We start from the raw sequence: 24,148 nt of genomic DNA on the forward strand, positions 1-24,148 counted from the left end.
AAATGGACGTGAAAACTTTATAGAATTACATACAATAATTACTCCTACAATACGCAGTACCCACACACACGCACAGGTACACTACGGTGTTTCCAAATTCAATTCTTTCTAGCGTACGCGCTGTCACAGCCTTTACATTTTTGTCGATTTTTAAGAATATGGTAGAAATGCTGTACTGAACCTGCTCAAATAACTAAATTTTGAACTAGGCAATGGAAAGAAAAAAGTTCGGAAACATCTGGTTTAGATCAAGCTTTAATATTATTATATAATTTATATGATTAATTAGCCTTAAAGCAATTTGCGTCTTTAGTTGTAAATTTTTAATAAAAAAAAACTTACAATGATTTCAATACATTTATTTCATCATCAAATAACATTTTCATTAAATCTCAAATCGACTTTCTCCTCGATGGCCACACAATAGTTCCTAAAGTCCCCCACAGCCCAGTTGTTGGTTGTCTTGCTCTTGTTAGTGTGGAGGGAGTCACGGGTTGGCGGCGGTATTGCGGGTTTAAACGACATCTGTGATCCGTCGTATTGCTCGAGGATTTGCATTGGTGTTCTGTGGAATAAATTATGTTCCAATATATATTTAAAAGATGCAAAGAAGTCAGTGGTTAAATCACTCTGTTCTGAGCTTTGGTCGCGGAACTTAATGCCGCGACTTATTTTAATGCCAAGTTATAAAAATAATTTAGATTGACATTGACACTGAATTTAAAAGTTTACAATTTAAATACATTCACTCAAAAACACAATAAAGACAAAAAACAGCATGGTTAACGAGTTGTGGCCTAAATAAAGTTATGCCTTCTGAACTTTTGCGCAGTGTTTACTCGCCCTCATGAATAAAATATTGAAAAGAAAGAAACACCCTTACAACTAAGCATGCGGCCAAAACTTTTCGACCATATTTTACATGTCCAATAAAAACAACACTATCAACCAAAAAAAAGAAACTTACAAATCACCAAAATCCGTTGGAAAACTACCGTTCGCATTCAACAACGAACTGGCCGCCTGTCTCACACCCACATGGTAATGTCTCTTCAAGGTCACTAACTCCAAAACCCTGGCCCCGGATGCTCCAGAATGCTCCGGAGACTCCAACAACGGCTGATACCTTATATTAATAATAGCTTTATTTCTTTGACTTTTACATACAAAATATATTTTCTATTCTTAAGAGGTTATCGCTTAGCTATTGGATCAAGAACCGGAGGTACAAGGCAGTTTTACTTGAGACAGCATGTATTGTGAGGAGGTTCCTCTTTCTGGAGCCCTAGCCATCGATGGCTTGGATCCTTGTCCCACCCTCGGAAGAGTGTTTTTATTATATTTAAATGTATTTTTTTTATTTCTCTTGTGTTGTAAAAGTAAATACCAAATTTATAATACAATTAAAAATATGTATAAAACAATTGGCAATATTTCATTAATATTTTGATATAATTTGAGTTTCAATTGTAGATATAATTATAAATTATTATTCATTATGACATAAGCTTTGATACCTTATAGCTTCTTCCAAATCATCCTCTAAAAGGGATCCAGGAGGTAAATGTCTCAATAACAACCGTAGAATAGATAGAAGGGCTATAGCGCAGTGGTGCTGCGTGTTTAGCGCGACGGTGGTAGCGCGTTTGGCGAACGCTCGTAGTAAATTAGTTGAGACACGCCGACCGCGCTGTGAGAGCAACCATATTGATTCTATAGCTGCTGGCGCCTCGTTTTGTGTTGAACCTGTTAAAATTGGTAGTGTTTTAACATAATTAATTGATGTATATATTTATATACATAAAAGTAAATATATTTTTGGATTTTGTAGTTTTATGCATAAATAATTTAAGACATACAAAAATAATTATAATGCAAATAAACACATTAATGTGATTAAATTATTTAGGAACTTTCCTTACTAATATTTTTTTTTAAAATGATAAGAATGATTTAAGAGTTTCAGGAAATTAATTATTCAATATATTGAGTTTCCCCACTCAAAAACCAATACCTCCAGAATTCAGCGGAACAACGGAGAACTTAGCAATGGATTCTTAATGGGAACAAAGTGTCTTAACACTAACTTCCCATGTTACCTCTGCCTACCTTGTTATAAGCGGGTTATAGCGTGAAGTTAAAAGAAATTAATAAAAACTTAACTAAGAGACGCGGGATTTGAACCCGCTACTCACCAGCATGTATTCCCAGTAAACTAGCATATAAGTAGTTATGAAACACAGCCGGGTCTACATTGAGAGCGTCAGCGGCCGCCAGCAGCGCTAACACAGTGCGCACGCACAGCACGCGACGGCGCGGGCTAATGCGGGAATCACGCAGCAAGCGGGATAGGAGAGACACCAGCTCGGAGTAGTACTCCAGGTTGATTGTTGATGCGAATCTGGAAATGAGAAAATATATGAAATGTAAATTATTATTATGTATGTAAGAGAATATATAAAAATGATGCTTCGAACCTCGATTCGCTTCGCATGAAATTCATCTATCGCTTCACTTAATAAAAATAACGCGCAGTCGCGCATACTCGTATAAATGGTCTTTTGTATGCAATCAAAATATGCAAATTGTGTTCTCCATACAACGTGACATTGGCAAAGTACCATAAATAAAGAACCGAACCGAATATGCAAATTGAAAGAATAATACTTTTTGGTACACAATGTGATGCTGGCAGTTGAGTTATAGAAAGTAGTTGCGTTACTAAAAGTTACGAAGCTGATTTGATTTCAAATCGGCTTCACGCTGTATCCCGCTCTCAGAAGAGTCGGCAAAGGGAAACTAGTGTTACGACACACCGTTGCCCACTACCGGCTGAATTCTGGAGGCATTACGTGTTGAGTAACGGAACCCAACGCCGCTTTTTGCCTCGACACCAGATCGAAATAATGAAAATATCAATGTAAATAAATATTGGATTTCCTCGAATGGGGATCGAACCCACAATCGTCGCGTTACAGTCACATCCTGGTGCCGTTATAATTATAGCGAGTATATATTAGAATAAAACTAACTTGGTCAATCCATCAAGCGTGGCTTCCAAAAGAGGAGAGTGAGGAGCTGTTTTCAAAATTCCAAAGTAAATGTGGAAAACAGTTTTAGTAACTTCTGTTAGTATTTTCTGTTTCGCCTCGTGACTCTCTTGCGCTTCTGTTTCTAGAAGTTCGCGTTCCACTTCTTTTAGTTTTTTTGCTCGCTGAAAATGTAAACATTAGATTAATGTCTTTGATTGATAATTTTGTTGATTTTTTTTTTTTTTTTAAATGTTATAAATGTAATTGAAAGATCAATCATGACTTTTAGCTTTCTCAACAGCTTAATCATTAGGATAAATCCCTAGACAATCAAATGTGGTATTAAGAATGTTTTAATAATTATTTTACACATTATTTTATAAGCGAGAAGTTAAAATGCAATCTTGTTTGTAGTGATGTAACTTAGTGCAATGAATAGTATGGTTTAATAAAAAAAAATCTTCACGATGTATCCTGCACACAGAAAGGTAGGCAGAGGGAACCTTGTGTTAAGACACTTCGTTCCCCTGGAACTGCCGAATTCTGGAGGCAGTCAGTTTACAGTCACACTTTGTGCATTGCGCCACAACTGGCCTCCTGGTTTAATAATTTATAAAAGAGCACAAAATTTACCAAATATCATTTAACATTACCTTCTTCTCCTTCTTAGACAAGTTGAGTATCCTCTTTTTATGCTTCTCTCCCTTTCTCTTCTGCTCTTTCAGTTCTATTTCCTTGTCTAAACTTACACTGTGTAGTTTCAGCGCCAGAAGACACTTCAGGGCATCAGGCGCGAGGCGCGCGCCGCGACGACGCACCACGCGACCTATTAGACGAACTATCTGGAAATATAATTATATAAGACTTATAAAATTGTACAGAACTGAAGCCAGTCGTGGCGAACCGAATGCTTGTGGGTTCGATCCCCAATCGAGGAGATGAAATATTTATTTAAATATAAATATTAAACACAAAACCCAACGGAACTGACGAAGCGCCGCGTTTAATTTCGCCAATAGCTCGTAAATTGGGCGTTATGTTGGGAACGACGTTCCTTTGTCGTTAATGCGTGGAGACAGGCATTTTTTAACACTATGTTCCCTCTGCCTACCCTGCGATATGCAGGATTCCGCGTGAGGTTAAAAAAAAACTTACATCAAGAGTGATCTCTCCCTTCGCATCCTCTCTAAACACTTGGCCACAACAATCACTGACAATGTCCCTAGCGTCCTTGGCGGAGAGTAGAGGCACCACGCTCTGCGCTATGTTAGTGGCGTAGTTGAAGTACGGGTGGGCGGAGAGTAGCGAGCACATACAGCGGAGAGAAAGCAGAGCTAGCGATAGTTGGGCCGCGTCTGGTTTCCTGAAAAAGTGATTAAAAATATAAATTTATAAAATTCTGCTTGTTATGGTTTTTAGTTCATTTATGGGTGAAATTATTTTTCTGAATATAGAACTATATGATTCCATCGATTGGGAACGAAACTGATAATTTTGACATCGAAATGTTTCCCGTATATTTGGCCTCATACGGTTATTATATGTATAGACAGAGCAATATATTTTCATTGTAAAAGAATTATAATTGTACCTTACTCCATAAGTAACAGCACCAAGTGTGATTGTAAAAATTCCTTATAAACCAAAAGTTTACAATTTTAGTTACAACATATAATCTATATATCTATATATATAAAAGGACATGTACCCCCTGACCGAGGTAAGACGCACGCAAAGCTGTAACCGCTATGCGTAGAAACGTAAAATGAGGAATGGTAATAGGTATAAAATAATGCTTCAAAGTTCGTTACAGTAAAGTTTTTACGTATACAAATACACTAGCTTTTGTTTCATTAAAAATAACCAAGTAGTTATGATTTTATAGACATTTGAAGTTTGCAATAATTTCAAATGCCGCTAACAGTCCCGCGGCCGGCGGTGACGTCACAGGTCTGGCAAAACTCACTAGTCGCCAACGGTGATGGAAGATCTCGCGCAGTATTTTGTTTGTTTGTTACTCGCTTGTGTTTAGTGTTAATACAATTAATTAAAATGGATGAAGGATTCGAAAAAGGTCAATCGGATAACCTACCTGTAATAGATAGATTTATGGTTGCCGATTATTTATCGGAAAATAGTGATTTCGTCGCCGCAAAAATGCGAGGAGTAAAAATGCGATTGTTTGTTTAACTAGTAATATTATGTCAATTTGGGGTATAAATAATAACTATCTTACGTTATTTTATTTGAAATTATTTATTTAAAACTGTAATGTAACCTAACCTAACCAGTTTCATATTGTAGGTAACGCTATTTGCGTTTAAAGTACCAAACTTTTTATTCAAGTTCAAAGTAGTAAGATTGTTTTATAAGTGAAAATAATATAGTAATAATATAACTAAAATCATGCAGTAAGTTTAGCATGCACAATTTTTTCTCTAATGTAGATTTTTAATATTTTTATATATGTATATCTGAATAATATTTTTATTGTGATTATTGAAGATCGGCAAGAGAGAGTTATGGTCATGATGCGTACCATTGCGTGCTATTGCGTACGTATAAGTTAAAAGAGTAGGTTATGTATGTATTGCCAAATGTAGATTACAGCAGAACACCGTGCACGTATTAAACTATATTATTGCAGCTTAGAATGCAATGAAAAGAAGCAATAAGTTTATACGTAATCTGCGAAGATTGTGCCGCCAGCAGAGGTGATTGTAATTATACCATGGCATTGATAATGGGCTACATCGTCGAAGCGACGAGTCTTCAACAACTGCAACCAAGTCTTCTTTTTCTTGGCATTAATCCCGGCGTATGTTGCCAGGGTCTGCCTTCCTGCTTAACCTACTCCACTTTACACGATCTGTAACGTCCTGAGTGGTTCGACCATTGGCACTCATGTCCTGCATCACGACATCCAAACACCGCATTCTTGGGCGTTCGGAGATCTAGCTCCAGGGACAGAAGACATAGCAAGGAACTTGCATCCGACATAGTTCCTACGCCGGCGCGCAACGTTGCCATACCATCTTAGGCCACGCTCTTGGAGCTTATCCGCTACGTCATGGACCCCAAGACTACCTCGAATGCGTCAGACCGCAGCATCTTCATTTCCGTGACGTGAAGCTCCTCAGTAGTGCTGGCCAACATTCGCTGCCGTATAATAGAACCAGTCAGATAATGCTCTTATATATCAGCCCGTTGAGCTTGGGTGGTATTTTGCGGTCGCAGACCACACCAATAACCTCCGACCATTTGGCCCAGGCAGCGCTTATCCAGCCATGGACATCGTGATCGATGCCTCCAGACTCATGCATAATGGATCCAAGGTACTTGAAACTTTTCCAACTTAACGGCTGGCTCAGGACCTATAAGGACAGTGCTCGAGTCTGGGCTCCTTCAGGCTATGTATTCGGTCTTCGACACATTTTTTTTAAGACCGCCGTTCTCAAGCGCACCATTCCAGAGGTTCACTTTACGCTCCAGCATTAGTTGCTTCTCTTCAATGAGTGTAATATCATCGGCATATATCATCAGCCATGGAGGCTGGTCCTGGATGTGAGCCGTGACAGTACACTACAATAAATAAGAACGAACTAAAAGCCGAGCCTTGGTGAACCACCTACTGTGATCTAAAGGTTTTGGTATCGCCATCAGCAGTCCTAACCATCGCGAATCGCAAAGTGGGATCGTGGTACATATCTCTGATAATCTCAAAATAGGCCTCAGGGATCCCTTTGGATCGCAATGCCCTCCAAATACATTGACGAGGCACACAGTTAAAGGCCTTCTGCAAATCTAAAAAGGCCGCCAATCTAATGCAGAGCTCTCCTTTTTTTCCTGTATGCCTCCATCAAAGTTCTGAGTAGTCTCTCCATTAAAGTACTGATTAAGTTTGTGGTAACGCCCAAGCCAACTTTAAAGGACAATATCTCAAAAACTAATAGACGTATCAAAATAATTCTTTCACAACTATTTTTTGTTTTTAAAAGACAATACGATGAGCTAGAATTTAAAATTAGTGATTATTCTCCATTTACACAGATTTACACAGATTAAAAAATAATTTTAAAATGTAGATCCACTAAGAAGGGATTTTACCCTAAAGGGATGAAATAAGGGTTGAAAGTTTGTATGGAAAAACCTTCAAATCGGCACCGATTTCTATAAAATTTGAAATTTACACTCTTATAAATATTTCATTGAAAACATATTTTATGGTGTATTAGAATTTAGTCCCTAAGATTAATTTAATAAATATTCGTATAATTCAAGGGGGCGAACCCGCCCTGGTCCGCTAGTAATTTTATATTTGGCCAAAAAAATATTTTTTCTTTCATTAATTTATTGAACATATTTTGATATTTTTCTTACAATTAAAACATACCGATTATCTCCTTTTTTCCTCCTTAGTACGTTTGTAGCTTTTTCCAGCCTCTGTAAGTACCTTTTATAGAACTCTAATAATTCTTTTTCATATTTGTATAATGCTAGGGTGTCTTTCTTTACTAAAATTGAAAAAAATAAAATGAATTAATATGTTGTAATAATGAATAAAATGCATCTTCTAGTTCATATAGTTATCTACACGATTCTAAAACACAAACGAAATCACTGAACCGATTTTTATGGGATTTTAATTTGAAGATAGAGGAAGTTGTGGAGCAATATATCTCTAATTTCTCGTGAGATCGGGATTTATACGGGGAGAACTGCGGTTATCGAGCGCGAGTACGGTCCGTCCAGATATGAAATAACTAAACATTATTCTCCTTTTTATGAAACAACAAAAGACTTAAGTGACAATTTATTAAGTTTAAAGTTTTTATAGATAACTGAAATAACCAACCAATTTTCCGTAAATACAATATAATATTAAGTAAATAAATTATTGTATCAGTCAGGTGTGCCCCAATCTCTATTTAGAAGAATGAATAATTTTCATTTTCCTGCTCTGATTAGATAAAGGGTGGCTTTGAATTCCGCCACTCAACACTAAATGTCTCCAATTTAGGCGGAAAACGAAGTATCTTGTATCAAAGATTTTTGTCAAGAATAATAAAGATATTCTAATTTATAAATACAAATATACTCACATTTAACATTAGTATAATCCTGATGTCTTATTTTATAATCCGGTATTATGTCTCTAAATACTTCTGCGGCAGACAAAGTTGCTAATTTCCTAATTGACATTAAATTGAGAGTACCATCTTTGAGTTTCTCCTCCATTAAGTATAATATCGGAAATAGGTTCTTTAGCTGAAAGTTAATGTTATATAAATGATAATATAGCTTATATAGCCTTCTTTGATAAATTGACTAAATAAATCAGCTTCACGCTGTATCCTGCACACAGCAGGGTATGCAGAGGGGACCTCGGGTTAAGACACTCTGTTCCCAACTTTCTGCCGAGGCATTGCGTGTTGAATAGCGGAACTCAACGCCGCGTTTTGCCTTGACACCAGAGCGAAGAAATGGAAATGTAAATTTATATAAATATTTCATTTCCTCAAGTGGGTATCAAGTCCACATCCAGTTGCGTTGACAGACACACTTTGTGCCTGCACCACTAGATTTGATTATTCAACACATATTAATATTCTTTTTTGTATCATTAGTTCTTGAGACTATTGTGTTCAACCAAAGTACAAGTAAATATTAGTATAGTATAGATAAGGGGCCATACATCATATGATTGTTGATTACAGTGGAGTTAAATTCACATGTTTACGAATTTCTTTTTTCCGTACTACTTATTTTGGGATTTCTGCAACTCTTACCTACCATCGTAGCTATTGAGAATTGTACTCTTACTTGAAAAAAAAACAATAACATTTATTGAGAAATTTATATAATAATAAATTATTTTCATTCTACTTCTTTGGGAAGATAGTTGCCAACACAGAAATGTCTCGAATTTGGGTGGGAAGTGGAAAAGCGAATATCTATTTTAATAAAATTTTAAACAAAATTATTTACCTTCTTCTCTGGACTTTCCAACAAAGAAGAGCAAAGTGCACCAATTCTGAATTTCTCATGTTGCAATCTGTCCCGCCTTGCTGCTAGTAGCTGTACAGTTGTAATTTCATTATCATCAGTATTTTCAGGTTCTTTGTTTTCTTCATTTTCTTCACCACTAGATTCAGCAAATTGGAGATCATCTTCTTCTTGGTCATCATAATCATCTTCTCCTTGGATGTCTTCATCTTTATCAGAATCTGTATCTAAAACAATATAGTAATTAAAAATTATGTGTATACCACAAGGAATTTCATTGATTAAAGTATTATGTAATACAATTTAAAGATGCAATGGTGCAGTGTTGTTGTAAATGTGACATGCATTGGGTTCCTACTTAGGGAATAAATTATTTAATGTTTTCATTTCTTTATTCAAATATGAGGCAAAGTGTGGTGTTAAATTCGTTCACTTAGCACGCAATGTTTTAAAAGAAAACCATTTGTGGAAAACAAAATATTCACCAACCATGTGGGAGTTATACCACAAAGTTAAAAATATGTGAACTGAACCACAACTAACCTTCACGTTCTTCAGCTCTTTCAACAACTCCATCTTTGGTTTTAATAGGCAGTAATGACCTTAACTTCTTCACTGGTCTTTCAGCAAGCTCCTTTTCATATTTCTCTTCCATTTCACTATTTTCTGTGTCATTATTAGAGTCACTTTCACTGTTTAAATCTGAATTGGCCTTTTTTATAGGTTTTGGTAGCTTTTCTTTCTTCTTGCGTTTTGTTCCTTGTCTGTTATATATTTTACAATAATATTAATATAAATTGTTTGTAATTGTGTTTAATGCTTAAAGTCAAGTTGACCACAATTTCTTTAAATCATTATTATAGTATTCTTTGAGTTAGAATATATATATAGAATAAAGAGTTGTATATGCAAGTCTACATATCAACCTATTTACAACTGGAATGAATTTAATAATACATGTAGTTATGTAGTATATATGGTTTCTGGGAGAAAGCAGAAGTCATGAAATTTATTTAGTACTAATATAGACTGAATATTATGCTTATTTGTGTTTTAGTGTGGGCCGATCCCGGCGGCACTGCAATGCCGGGCCGACCCGTGACAGGAGTGGAGCGAGCCCCGAGCATCCCGTCAGCTTACAAAAATCAGTTTAATATACTGGTCCCGCGGTGCGGGAACTTTCAGATATTAAGCTGAAAAGAACAGATACTACACTTTGATCTTAGCCAAAAGGCCGAGAAGCGATAACTATTTTACAGAAAACGGGGGTCGTCACTAAACTGTAGGACATCTTGCCAGCGCGATTCAGAAACAGACCGAACATGTACAGCGCTATCTGTCGAGCGAGTTCGAAATGTTGCATATGTGACACACACACACACGTAACCACACATACACACACATACACACATACGCACATGTAGTATGTATTGTCTTGAGTACTCATATTTTTACAAAAAAAATTATGCATTAAGATCTCTTAATGCATAATTTTTTTAAAAATTTTCACACATTCAGTTTGAAAAAATAAAAAATAAAAATTTTCACACATTCAGTTTATCCAGAAAAAGAAAGTTATCAGTTCGAAATATTTCATACATAATGAAGAGCCCTTAGGAGTATTGGTGATAATAGATCTCGGGGTTTTCATTGATATTGATAGTAAGCTCACTTATTCAAATGATGTCTAAAGCATGGGCACTGCTAGGCCTGATTAAGCACAGCACTGTGGAGTTAAAAAGACCGGACTCTCTCTCAGCAATTTTCAATGCATTGGTAAGAAGTGTCTTGGAGTGGGAGGTCCCAATATGGAATCCTTATTAAGTCTCACATCATTACAATAGAAAAAGTGCAACATTCTCCAACAAGGTACCTTGCTTTCAAAGACAAATCTTGCCCATTTAAAGCCAACTATCAACAACACCTGACCACTTTAAAGTACAGTCCTTAGAAAATCAGTGGTAAAATGGTAAAATTTGGTGATACTGTACAAAATTTGTCACAGTAAATTAGATTGTTCCGACTTACTATCACAGGTTAATTTAGTTGTACCTTGCCTCACTCCCAGACAGCCCCACAAAAAAATATTTTTATCCAACACTTCCAAAAGTAATCTTGGCAAATATTCACCTAATAATCGATTATCTAATAAATCTATATAACAACCGGTCCACAATACATTTATTGGACTTAAAAAACAATTAACCACACATTGAGTTGTAATAATTAATCTGTAAGTTGTAACTGATTAAAAATATATAATATGACATGGTTATTGTTGCCTATTTAAATAATTAAATATTTTTTAATTTATATGAATCCAATTGCACTATGTAATTTATTATGTGACTTACTGTATTATCCTAATTGCATTAATTTCTACTTGTTTTATTTTTTATTGATTGATTTGTTTTTTAATTACATCTTTTAAATGTAATTAATTTTAATATGTAACTGTACTAAAATTTAATTTTATTTATTGCTAATTGTTATTTTAAATTATTATCATTGATTATTAATCAGGATTATTTTGTGAATGCTGTATGTATCTGTAATTGATATTTGTAACAGAACCAGACCGATATATGAATTTTAATTTTATACCTCAAGTTACATGTATTGTAGATGTGTCAATAAATTAATAAAAATAAAATGTATACTTTACATGGCATCCTCTAACATTGGTGTTGTTTTTCTATATAATTAATTATAATTATCAATATAAAAATTTCCTTACTTATTTTCCTTCTCTTTTTCTGGCACATTTGATAGCAGTTGAGGTTGCTTAGCTAGTCTAGTGGCTATATATTGTTGTTCTTCTTCATCTAGCATATCAGCCCATTCATTACTCGACGATTCACTCTCGCTACTGTATTCCGGCTGCACTTGTGATGGTTGCTTTTGTTTTTGCACTTTCTGTCTATGACGCTGCAACTTTAGCTTACCTTGCTTCTTCATTTTATTAGTTGTTTGATTATTTCGCTTAGTTTTACTTATTTTACTTTTACCTTTCTTCTGTAAATAAAAGTTGTGGAGAGGTTAAAAGAAATCTCGTAAATATTGAATTATATCAAAAACACAAATATAATATTTACCGCCATTTTTATTTATTTGATGTGAACAAATTAACAATAAATTATTATTTATTATAACATAAAATAATATAAGAACAGAAACAACGTGGGTTCCTTCGTGCCAATGTTTATAATCGTATGACAATGACAAATGTTGACAGTTAACATCAAATATGACACTTAACGTTCAAGCAACAAGTATGTTTCATTTTCCCGAAATGCCAGATAAAAAGTATATTTTTTTTCTCTATATCTTACTTAGAGATTTATATTTTTATTATTGGTAATTTATTTGCATAAAATATTTTAATGCTTAATTGTTGTATTTAAAAATAATATTTTATTATTGTAATATTCTAGAAAGAACTGAAGTATGATATATTTGTATAAGAATGAAAGCGTAAAACGTAAAAAACAAGTTTTGTTGTGAGTATATGCCGTTTTTGAATGTACTCAAACTTTCTAAACGTCAAGTCAGTTATAGGACCTCGAAACTTTCTTACGCTTTGAAATTCTTGTTTTTCTAGTTTTCCTAACTTCGAATAATTCTTTGACACACCTATATATACTATTTAACTGATATTTTAATTCAGAATAATGTTAAAATTTGTGAATTTGTTATGTGAAGCGAAATATTTGTAAAACACAATTACGGGATGGTGCCTCAACAGCCGAGAAGGAGACGGCGTAGGGCTGCTGTATCACGAACTGCTGAGAGAAGGGTTGTCGTTGTAAGAGGTGCTGGTGGATTTGGATTCACTATTGCAGGCCAAAGACCTTGTGTTGTATCCGCTGTAGCCGCGGGAGGGCCAGCAGAGAGAGCTGGCTTACGAGCTGGAGATGCATTAATAGCAGTTGATGGGGCGAGTGTAACTAGAGCACCACACGCATCAGTGGCTCGTCTTGTTGCAGCTGCACCAGGACCAATTGCCTTAAGTGTGGCCCCTAGAGAATCCCCGCCTACTGATACTGAGGATACTGAACCTGAAGAAAGAGCTAGGACCAGAAGAAGGTATCCACCACCACGCCGTAGACCACAGCCAGCTATGCTACATCATCCAGGTAAAATTAATTTAAGTAATCTATTATAAGTCTAATAATCTTATATTTAATGTACCCACTTATAAATATTAATCTATTCTATTAGTAAAGTAAAGTTAATTGATGTTTATGAATGAAATTTTAAAATAATAGTATAATAAATATAATATTTTTTGTAGTTATTAAAGCTTGAGTAACTGTCAATAATGAAATATATTATTTATGTTTCAATATATACTTTCATTGGGGCTATTGTGGCACAAATGAACAACATTAGACTGTCAGTGCTATGGCTGTGAGTTGGATTCCCACTTAGGGTAATAAATTATCTTCATTTTCTCACTAAAGTTTTAGTTACAGTATTTGCTTAACAAATTCTCTTAAAGAGTTTCTCCTAACTTAGCTTTAAATTAGCTTAGTTAAAAAGATATCCAATAGATTATTTTAAATATCCATTTTATGTGTACACCAAATAAATGTATAGAAAGAAGTTTTTAATTTAGAACATATTTTTGATGAAGATTTCTTTAAGTAAATATAATTTTTACAGATAAATTACTAAATCCCATGTGGAAATATTTGAAAAATATGTAAGTGGTTTCAATACTATTTGAACACTGTGCTGAATGTATTGCACTTATTTATTTTCATGCATATTTTATCTATTGTATAATTTATATTTTCTCAATTTTGCCTGCATATATATTAGATGTGTTTATGTAAGATGCAAAGTAGCACATTAGGATTAACAAGCACTTAATTTACTTATTGTTTTTACTGTTTTCACAAGTTTCCAATAGTTACTTATATAAACATTATTAATATTATTACAGGTTGTCACGCAGCGCCCAGTACATCAGGTGTAAATGAAATTTTACAAAATTTAAATCAAGCTCAACTAACACCTAGTCATTTAGCTAGACTGGAATGTCGAGCAGTTGTAGGATATTTGGGAACAATAGAAACACCTCAAGCATCAGCAAATGCCGCACCAGGAAATGTAAGAACTGCTGTACGAAAACTAAGACAAGAAAGACGAGCTGCTGCACCTGTTTTACTCTCCGTTCTACCCAATGCGTTGCTGTTACGACGTCCAAACGCTCAAGTCCTAGCTCAATATCAAAGGGAGAGGATAGTCTATGCCGGTTGTGGCTCAGACGCGGATAGACGTTTCTTCGGCCTTGTAACGTCAGCCGAAATCACCGATTTAGAAGCTGAAGCGTCGCACAGTTGCCATGTATTTGCAGTCGATTCACGTTTGGCTGAACATGAGGCTCATATTGCCAGAGCCAGAGAGTTCCAAATATCTTGCACCAGAGATTCTGTTGCTGAACGTTGCTTAGAGTTTCCACCGTCAGCGGAGTATGTCGTTGGTGTCATACGTGGCATGTACTCTCTACCACCAGATGACTGCACGAGTCCTGCGCTACAGCAAATATCGAAGTTAGCTGTAAAAGGAGACAGTCCAGCGATAGGTAATTTTTCAAGGAACAATCGACCCGTGTTTAGAACACCGCGAGACAGACGGCCGTGCAGACACGAGGAGGTCAGGATTGAACCTGAATTCGTGGCAAATTCTCCTCAGCCGAGTAACCATAGTGAAATAACCACTACATCCAGTAATAGTGATTCTGGCATTGGCTTTCATAACGATTGTAGGAATATTGCGGATAGAATACTCGTTGTTGATTTCGCTGGTCAACAAGTAGCGCCTAACATATTTCGACAAGATGTCCCACGAAGACCGATTGGCTTAGTAGGTTGTAGCAGCTTCGAAACAGAAGGATCATTTCTATCAAACACTACTCCTGTTGTAGATGGATTTGGAGGCCAAGGAAGGCCTTTAAACATGGATGACGTAATACTCAACGCGAATGATCTACCACAACCTGTTAATCTTAGAAATGATGAAGATACATACAACTATAATAACATATATGGCAATCTTCCATCTAGTTCTAGAAGTTTTAATGGAGGCTTATATGACCAAGTGTATACAGAAAATGAAGGTCACTACGAGTTCGTTCCTACGCAGTTAGAAGTAGATGACATTGACAGAGTATCAGAAGCTTTCAATTCAGTGGACATTTATGAGGAAAGGCAACGTCGAGTAGATTATCAGTCGAACGAATCAGTAGAAAATGTGACAGTTATCTCTGGTACAAGCAAAGCAAGTGTAGATTCAGTGTCTGTGTATTCTTCTAGAAGTCACGAAGAAGCTCGACCTTCTAGAAGGAAACACTTACAAGCGTCGTTGGATGACATGCTAGTGCTAGGGTTACGAGACCCACCACAAGAGGATAGGGATGATGAGAAATTTCTTCATCCCGCTACTGTGAAATGCAAGGTGAGATTGTTTTATTGTTTTCATGAAATATCTTCTTTTTTGTGTTTATATTTAAAATATAATTATTAAAATAAATTAAAAAGATAAATTTAATGTAAATAAATGATCTACAGTGCGTGAGATCTAAGCTAAATTAGGTATGAGAATAAGCTCTAAGAGCGTCGCCTGAGATGATAATGTCACGGTGCGCGCCGGCCTAGGAACTATGTCGAATGGAAGTATCTTGCTATGTTTGTTCTTGGAACTAGACTTCCGGACGCCCAATGAAGCTCTGGTTGGATGTCGTGATGTAGAACATTAGAGCCGATGGTCTGACCACCCAGGGTATTACAGACTGTGCAAAGTGTAGTAGATTAAGCAGTAAGGCAGATCCTGGCAACATAGGCCAGGATTAATGCCAAGAAGAAGAATCGATATGATATCCGACCTAATGTAGATACTAACATATTATAATTTTTAGATAAGAAAATCAAAGCCCCTCAACATAATATCAAAAACGAAACACATGTTATCGGGAAAAGCAGATAAGGAGAAAAAAGAGAGACAAGAGAAGATGGACAGGCGGAGAGCGCTGAGCGCGAGCGCGGGGGACGTGTCGGAGGCGGCGGGACGAACGGAGGACGGGGACGGCATGATGGCCGCCGCTAGCGAGCCGGACCTTAGAGATTCACAGGTTAGTGATATAACCCTAAAGAGTAAACAAAATATGAAATATGGAATTGATTTGACCATTGAAACCAGAAAAGAGAGGATGATTTCCAAACGGCAAAACATGTTTTTTAAAATCAGGGAACACTAAATTAAATAAATTGATTGATCCGTTTGTGACCTACATGCCACAGACAGAATACAGAAACACACATTTAAGGTAAATGTACGGGGATTCGGCAGTTTAAGGCTCTTATAACTTTAAACTATTGTAAATACATTATTAAAGGTTATATGAATTTACAAATTTTAGTATGACCAAAGTGGGTCTTTTACTACGACGTACTATCACGAAGTTACCGTCACTTACCTTAGGTCAAACTTTTATGTTTGCGTCGCTGGTTAAATATATCTGTCTGTAATCTTTTGAATTATAAGACTTATTTATAGAACAGAAGACTTATATTATACATTATATTTTAGAATTAATGGAAGCGCACGTAATATATCATCCATTTTCTATGGTTTAATTACGGGAAGGCAGAGAATATTATTAGCCTACTTCTAATGGTGATTAATTCCTTTGACCACTTTTCACTCAAAGATACTGGCTGGTGGGTGGTATTTAACCCAAAATTAATTGTCCCGAGGGGGACACGCACGATCCCACTTTTCGTGGATTATTTCACGCACTGTGAAATTATATCTTTTTTTAACTACTTTATTTTTTTTGGTAGTTAGTAGTTATTACCTATTTCAGAAATATAAATTCTGCAGACTTGATTGTCTTAGATACAGAGTAAGCCAAACTGTTATAAGTTTCGTGACGTTTTTCCGTTAAAAAAAATATATATACCATTACTATCACAAAACAATTAATGTATGATTAACATGTATGGAATTAATATCTATTGAATGTAATGCAGGATAGCTGCCAGCAAATGTTATTACATTTGCTGGCAGCTATCCTGCATTACATAACATAATAAATGGTATAATGGCATAATAAATGGTACAATCTATTGATTGTACCATTTATTTTGAAAAGAGCAACTGTTGAGTTTCTTGCCGGCTCTTCTCAGCAGAACTGCCTTCCGAACCGGTACCACCGGCTTTTTGTTCATATGTTCAGTCGACGATTCAAAAGTGCTTAAAATAATTGCCTATTTTAATAAAGAATATTTTGAATTTCAATTGGACCAGTAATAAATACTACTGTTTAATTCTTTTATATTTATTATATTATATTTTTTCTATGTACCGCTTTTGGCGAAAACATCTATTTCTTTTTGATATGTTTTTCTCCAAGATAATAATCTGCCAACACTGTTAGTAGTATTTTTTCCTATAAATATTCTTCTAAATGATAATCTCATGTAAGTCATAATATTCTTTTTCTCTCCCTATAGTTAAAAAAATATATTTGTTTTTTAGGAACATCTGTAGCATGATTATTAACAATTTTAAAACTGTTTAATATCAAAATTAATAATTTCACTTTTTCTCATTATATATTTATTAATAGACAGTGACAGATTGTTATTTATTTACGCTTCATAAGAGATGATTTTATATATTTTTTTAAACATTTCTAATTCATAACAGATTATAAATAAACGTTATATTATAAACACAAGTTAAAACACTGATAGTATTTCAGTGAAAGATCTTTGACATGATGATTTATCGCGGTTATATTTTTAATCTGCAAGTCACGATTTAGTCCCGGTTGGTAACGAAATATTTTAATTTCATATAGGTATGTCTGGATTCGTTAAACAATTTTTTTCTGTTATAATGTGATGGCTATTGTGGCTGAGTGGGAGAGGAGATGATTGGTAACGAGTGGTTGTGGATTCGATTATTTACTTATTTATTTATATATCCTTTATTGCACACAATTACTTAAATAATACATTTAACTGTTATTTTAATGTTATTTTAACTATATAGATAGAAATAAAAACTAAATAAAGTTCCATAATAAATATAAAAATTATTTCATTATAGTGATAATAAATTATATTTAAACGTTTTTTTACACATTATTTTTTTAATTGCTTATTTTAAAAAAAATCAAAAATATAATTAATAATTAAATATATACTGGGTAGTACTAAAATAGAATATATGAATGAATGACGTACAAACAACGGTTATAAAGATACTATTGATAAATATACAAATAAGTAGATTGCTATATTTTATGATCATATTAATATGTCGTAAATATTATGATTAAAGAGACCCGAGACCGCCTACGCAAATGGTTATAAATTCAAATGCCATATAAACAGTACGATTTTCTATTACTATTTTATTTTAGAATCTTATTAAGACTATTAAAATATGTTTATTGAAGAGGTACCACTTAGGTAAGAGGTGCTGTATTGGTGGTAGTGGAAGACCCCTGGGAAGACATGTAGGTAATGTGGTTGATGACATTAAACGAGGTGAAAGGTGTATGCAGAGGCAGTCAGTTATTTCTGGCTAACACGCCAAATATCGCACAAAGTATAATTGTTGTAGCATAGCAGGGTAGGCAGAGGGATCCTGTGAACCTATTGTTAAAACTCTCCGTACTTTCCCGACTTTCCGCCGAATTTAGAATTCGGGTATTCTAGGCATTACAAACTTTTGCCGTTAAGCCTTAATGTATTAATTAGGCCATGTAAGCTATATTTACCAATCACGAGCGCAACTTCAACCGCGGAACTCAACGACGTAGTTGCCGGTCGACACCCAATGTCTCAAGAAGTATGTAATAAGTTTAATTAAAAACGTCGTATAAATAGTACTTAAGTTATAAATCAAATTGTATATTTAATTGGTGATAATTTGAAAGATGCCGGCGGAAGTGGCCGTTCAGTAGAACATGCATACCGAGTTTAAGTGGCTGTGACAAATTGACCCTTTTCTCTTACGGTTTAATTAATTAAATTATAGGTTGTTCGCCTGAGCTTTAGATGTCGAGATATTGATTAATGTTTTATTTTTTTTTTTGTAATATTGTAAATTTATATAATAAATTTTGTTGGTGTTGTTATAACAGTGAAATGTTTCTGGCTTTTCATATAATTCAAAGGCGTTGGGTTAATGCGTCTCTGAAATAGAAAGAAAAAGGAAAGCAGAATGAGGAACGTGAAGTTTCTTTATTCGAAAAATGGTAAATGTGTGAATATAAAATAAACAGCCAAACCTTTTTTTATCTTACGTTGTATCACAGGGTAGATAGAAGGCACGTTTTGAGAAACTGTACTTTCCATTTTCCGCTCAATTTTTTTTGAGGAAAGAAAATATTTAATATATCCATTTTCTTCGTTTTGATGTCGAAGCAAAGCGCGGCGTTGAGTTCCGCCGTTGTGCGGGAAACAGCGTTAAACTAAGAAAAACTAGTAAGATAAGGTACATAGTAATTGCTATCACAATTACATTACTTCTATTCTACACATTTGTATTGAACACGATCATCAAAGAAAACGATAGCAGCCAGTCAGTCACGATCACGACTTTGATGTCGACCATGCATCACGTACTAGCATTGTTTGACAATGGCTGTCAACGGCCACTGTTACTGTCTTAATCTTAATATTATTAATACTCAAATACACTACAAAGGAAAACTGGATATTACTACAGTAATTACACCTCCCAATTAATCAAAAGTGGGGGAAGGTGTCTTAACAGCTTGCCTCGCATACGCGAAAAAAACAGAAATAGTTCACCAGCTTTCGCTGTTTCAGCAAACATATACTTATCAATATATATTAAAAATTAATAAAAAATACACTCAGACCAAAATTGCGAACTATTATATTGAACGTAAGTGTTAATTTAGTCCTGTCGTTGAGCATTGTATCCTTGAAATATATATTTTTGGCGCAATCATTCCACTATATTGTACTGACACCAACGCACCAGTAAACAAAACAAAGCCGATATCAAACAAGAGCGCTATATTTAGATGTGTTGACCGCGCGATATGAGATGATACCGATAGCTTGTCGATATCAAATAAACAGCACGTGGTGCGTTTGTGTTGATTTTAGGATTATTGCTAGGATTATAATTATTAATCATTTCGCGTTTTGTCTTACAGAGCGGGGTAATGAAACAATGTATACCCCCAAGTAGGAATTGAACCTACAACCGTCCATTTAACAGTTTGACCCTGTACCTTGTACCGCCACGGTGGTCGGAGAAGTGGACAAAGAGAACCGAGTGAACATCACATATGCGAATGCGAATTGTCGAACCAATGTCAAACTGATATGCTTCTACATTCTTATTTTTTTATACCTTTAAGTTCTTTTTTATTAGGGGGTAAAAGGGTAAAATGGGACCCTATTACTAAGACTGCCTATCTGTTCGTCTGTCACCAAGCTGTATCTCATTAACCGTGATAATTAGATAGATGAAATTTTCACAAATTATATACGAGTATTTTTGTGGGCGTTGTAACAAGAAATAATTTAAAAAGTATAAATAAGTAATTAAGAGATTTACAACAGTATAATTATTTGCCATTTCTATAGATAAAGGTGCGCGAACACGAATCGCACTTGACCGAGTTGTTGTTATTTTAGGGAGTTAATGGGATCGATTCTCGTCTAAAGTAGATAGTGTTGCGTTAAACAAGAGTTCTTTGCTTTTAAAACGTACATTTGATTTGTTTATAAATTTAATTTGATTTAATTCGATTGTTAAAAATATTAAAAAATAATTGTTTGGTAGTGTAGCGACTCTATTCCTTTTATAGTCATAATCCTCTCGTATAAATAACAATTGCTATAAATAAGTACACTATTGTTATATTCATGTCATGTTATTTTCGTCTTGAAGTAGGTACATTAGTAGCGAATGTCGTTATGCAACTACGTAATGTTACTCTTTTCATTGAGTTTTCTGTGCGTAAAACTAATTTTTACGATTTTTAGCTTTAAGCTGTATCCCGCAGGGTTGGCAGAAGGAACCTGGGGACCTGGTTTGAACACACTTTTTTTTTGCACTTTTATTGCTAACCGAGTTCTGGAGGTATTGCGTGTTGAGTGGTGGAACTCGCGATGGTCAACATTTCAAAGAAGACGAAGATTGTCTTCCTCTTCTTAGTTTACTTCTTAGTTCAATTTTAGGTCCGTTTTCATTTAAATATTAATAAATACATGTAAAGCCATATTAAAGAATAAGTCATATAAAAGCTTATGACATGTTATTTGTAATATCGTGATGCAAAATTCACATCAAACTGATAAATGAGATTACAACAAATATGATAATAATCGGGGACAGAGAGTAGGTCCACTACGTGCTTAAAAGTACGTATAGTAAATATGAAATCTGTGCCTGATAAAAATAATAATATATTATGTTATAGACTTAAAGGTTGAGTGTTTAGTTGATGATAAGAATGACTGTTGATGGTTCTTCCTCATTGATTTATTTTTATAAGTATTTGAATTGTTATTCAATATTAGCGATCCGCTCACGGGTTCGCCCGCTGGAACTGTACAATTATTTATTTTCTCATCTGAGTTGATTTCTTGATCTATTAGATAAAGATTATTATTTAAATCATTATCATTTTAAACTTTAAAGACAATATTATGGATATTGTACATGATAAACTAATGTATCAGTTAATTCAATAAAATAGATATTTTGTAATTTAGTTGAACTTAATATATTAATATAACTTTTTATATTTATGAACCAATCTAAATTAAACAAACACTAAATGTTAAGGGAAGCTTGCCAAAATAATATTTTGAAAACTGCATTTAAATCGTTTTAACCGTTTCTGAGATGAGCGTGCACAAATGCACAGATAAACAGACAAATCGACAAATCGAAATAGCTATTATAAAGATATTGTAAACCAAAATAGATCATGAGGCCATTCGTGGCTCAGGGGCTCGAGTAAAAGAAATAATATTTTTAAAATGGAGGACGAAACCGTCGTAATGGGTATTAAATATTTTAACACTAGGTTCCCAGGTTCCCTTGGCCTTGCCTGCTACGTACGGGATACAGCGGGAAGCTAAGAAGCTTGTAGTAAGTAAATGTGATAGTAGATTGTATATTTATTAGAAATAATGTTCGTCAATATATCAGATAATATATCAGAATAATAATATAGAAATTGTGGACACACTTCTTGTTACTTTATCTTTTCTGATCTAATTGATAAGAAGTTAGATGCGTATCATTTTTTTTTTGTTATTTTAGATAAAGCTGTCATTCATCAATTTTGTAATTTGCAATGATTGTAATACTCACTCTAGAGAACTTAGAGGCTTACAAATATTTTCTTTTTAAAACCTATTTAAAACCCCCTTTTTACCTTTTTACCTATTTTAAAATCTATTTACCTATTTTAAAACACAACTAAATTAATCAACTTTGGACTTAAATTGAAATTTAAATCGAGTATAACAAAATTGCAATATACATACTTTTAAATGATGTCTTTATTTGATAAAGACAGCCTTAATAGCACATATAGAAAAAGAAGTAGTAATATTGTACTTATTATTTATATTTCTCTTCATATTTCGTAGCTATTATATTTATTAATAATTTTTCAACCGGATAAAACTAAAACGGTTGACTAGTGTCATATTATAATTACAAATATACATACAGTACGATCGACTTGTCGTGGCCGCTCTGAAATTAGCTGCGAAGTTTTTACTTTAGCACTTTTGTTCTTACTCGCTGGCCACGACTCGTCAACCGTAGTGTACTTAGATATATAGAAACAAGGCGCCACAAACTAGATAGATGCGGCAAGCTTAATGTATCGAGGTTGCGACCTAAATACAGAGGCCCGGAGACCACAACTTGTCAATGCGACTAACATGTATGTAAGTCGTTTATTGAGGGATCACGCTCGACGTTAGGCTGTTTGATGTTTGTTTAAGTAATAAATATTGGTGTGTTTTGGTGTATGGATTTTGAAAATATTTTTTAGGTGATAAAAAGTAAATGTACGTAGCTTACTTAATAAGTGTATATCGCTAATTTGTGATGAACGCGTAGATAGCAAGAGACGCGAGTTCGAGTCCCGCCCCATTAAAAAAAATATCCATTTGATTAAAAATAAAGAACAAAAAAAATTGATGCTGTCCTGGCGCAGTTGAGTAGTTTATGCAAAGTTTATCCCGATTTTGTTTTATTGGTTGTAGACTGGTCTTTTTGCTAGATTTAAACAACAAAAAGTTTTGAAAAACTATATCTAACTTTGATTTTCACTATATTTTTGTAAACTATACATGTAAAAGTAAAAAAATATTCATAGCAGCGCAGAAGTAAATAAATTAGTTCGAAGTTATGTGGCGGCCACAAGCTAAACATCGTATACTAGTATGGCGCCACAGAACACATATTGACAATCTATCAAGTGTCTATTTTCGTACTTATTACTCGATCACGAACTCCGCGGGCTAAGATAGGTTCCTTTTTAGGGTTCCGTACTCAAAAGGTAAAATTGGATCCTGTTAATAAGACGTTGTCTGTCTATATATTCGTCTGTCACCGAGGCAATATCTCGCGAACATTTTAACTTTATTTTTTTACACAGATAATTTATGCCTGTTGCCGCCATAACAAAATATACTAAAAACAGATAAAAAATGTTGAGATCTTGCTGTACTTTTCTATGCGAGAAGACATTAAACTATATTGAAATTAATGTATTAAAAAATAATTAACTAAAACTTGATCGTATAACATTACTATATATGTCAATTGCCACAGTTATCTATGGAAGAGTTAGTATTATTGACAAAACAATTTCACTTAGAACGTTAGCGACAGGCTCCAGGCTATGAGGCTACAGATATAGCGATAACCCGGTAAAATTGAAATGCCGAAAGTTGGTCATCTTCGTTGATAAACGTTATCAGCGCTAATATAATTGTCTTATATAGTTTTAGCTAATGTATTATGTTTGTTGGGTGTATTTTGTTTTTTTATCAATTGTATGTAGCGTGCAATTTTGT

At 34.4% G+C, this 24,148-nt stretch overlaps 2 protein-coding genes and 1 non-coding gene across 5 annotated transcripts in view; 1 reads left to right on the forward strand and 2 right to left on the reverse strand.

Moving 5' to 3' along the window:
• Positions 1–344: 344 nt before the first annotated feature.
• On the reverse strand, positions 345–12,272 carry Noc3 (Nucleolar complex protein 3). 2 transcript variants are annotated; one of them, XM_085189997.1, is made up of 13 exons: positions 12,134–12,272; positions 11,776–12,053; positions 9,582–9,802; positions 9,021–9,265; positions 8,135–8,300; positions 7,426–7,546; positions 4,188–4,395; positions 3,686–3,874; positions 3,033–3,214; positions 2,196–2,401; positions 1,518–1,746; positions 968–1,126; positions 345–565 (listed from the first exon to the last, which is right to left on the reverse strand). In XM_085189997.1, the coding sequence occupies exons 1-13, from the start codon at positions 12,137–12,139 to the stop codon at positions 370–372; spliced, it is 2,406 nt and encodes an 801-aa protein (XP_085046123.1). In that variant the 5' UTR covers positions 12,140–12,272; the 3' UTR covers positions 345–369. The 2 variants fall into 2 exon arrangements, with proteins under 2 accessions (XP_085046123.1, XP_085046124.1); XM_085189998.1 differs by lacking the exons at positions 11,776–12,053; positions 12,134–12,272 and adding an exon at positions 11,067–11,243.
• On the reverse strand, positions 10,092–10,284 carry LOC146536457 (U2 spliceosomal RNA). The gene has a single exon (XR_014878279.1). It is a non-coding gene; the product is annotated as a U2 spliceosomal RNA (small nuclear RNA).
• Positions 12,273–12,575: 303 nt separating the features above from the next.
• LOC146536458 (regulator of G-protein signaling loco-like) overlaps positions 12,576–24,148 on the forward strand; it is a 76,169-nt gene continuing 64,596 nt past the window's right edge. For both annotated transcript variants that reach the window (XM_085190251.1, XM_085190252.1), the window contains exons 1-3: positions 12,576–13,174; positions 13,987–15,500; positions 15,961–16,173. In XM_085190251.1, the coding sequence (XP_085046377.1) occupies positions 12,769–13,174; positions 13,987–15,500; positions 15,961–16,173 (2,133 nt within the window). In that variant the 5' untranslated portion in view covers positions 12,576–12,768. The remainder of the gene's footprint in view (positions 13,175–13,986; positions 15,501–15,960; positions 16,174–24,148) is intronic.

The sequence above is a fragment of the Heliconius melpomene genome, chromosome 9, assembly GCF_056956725.1.
Source record: "Heliconius melpomene rosina isolate 202511_hmr_F chromosome 9, ASM5695672v1, whole genome shotgun sequence".
Lineage (NCBI taxonomy): Eukaryota > Metazoa > Arthropoda > Insecta > Lepidoptera > Nymphalidae > Heliconius > Heliconius melpomene.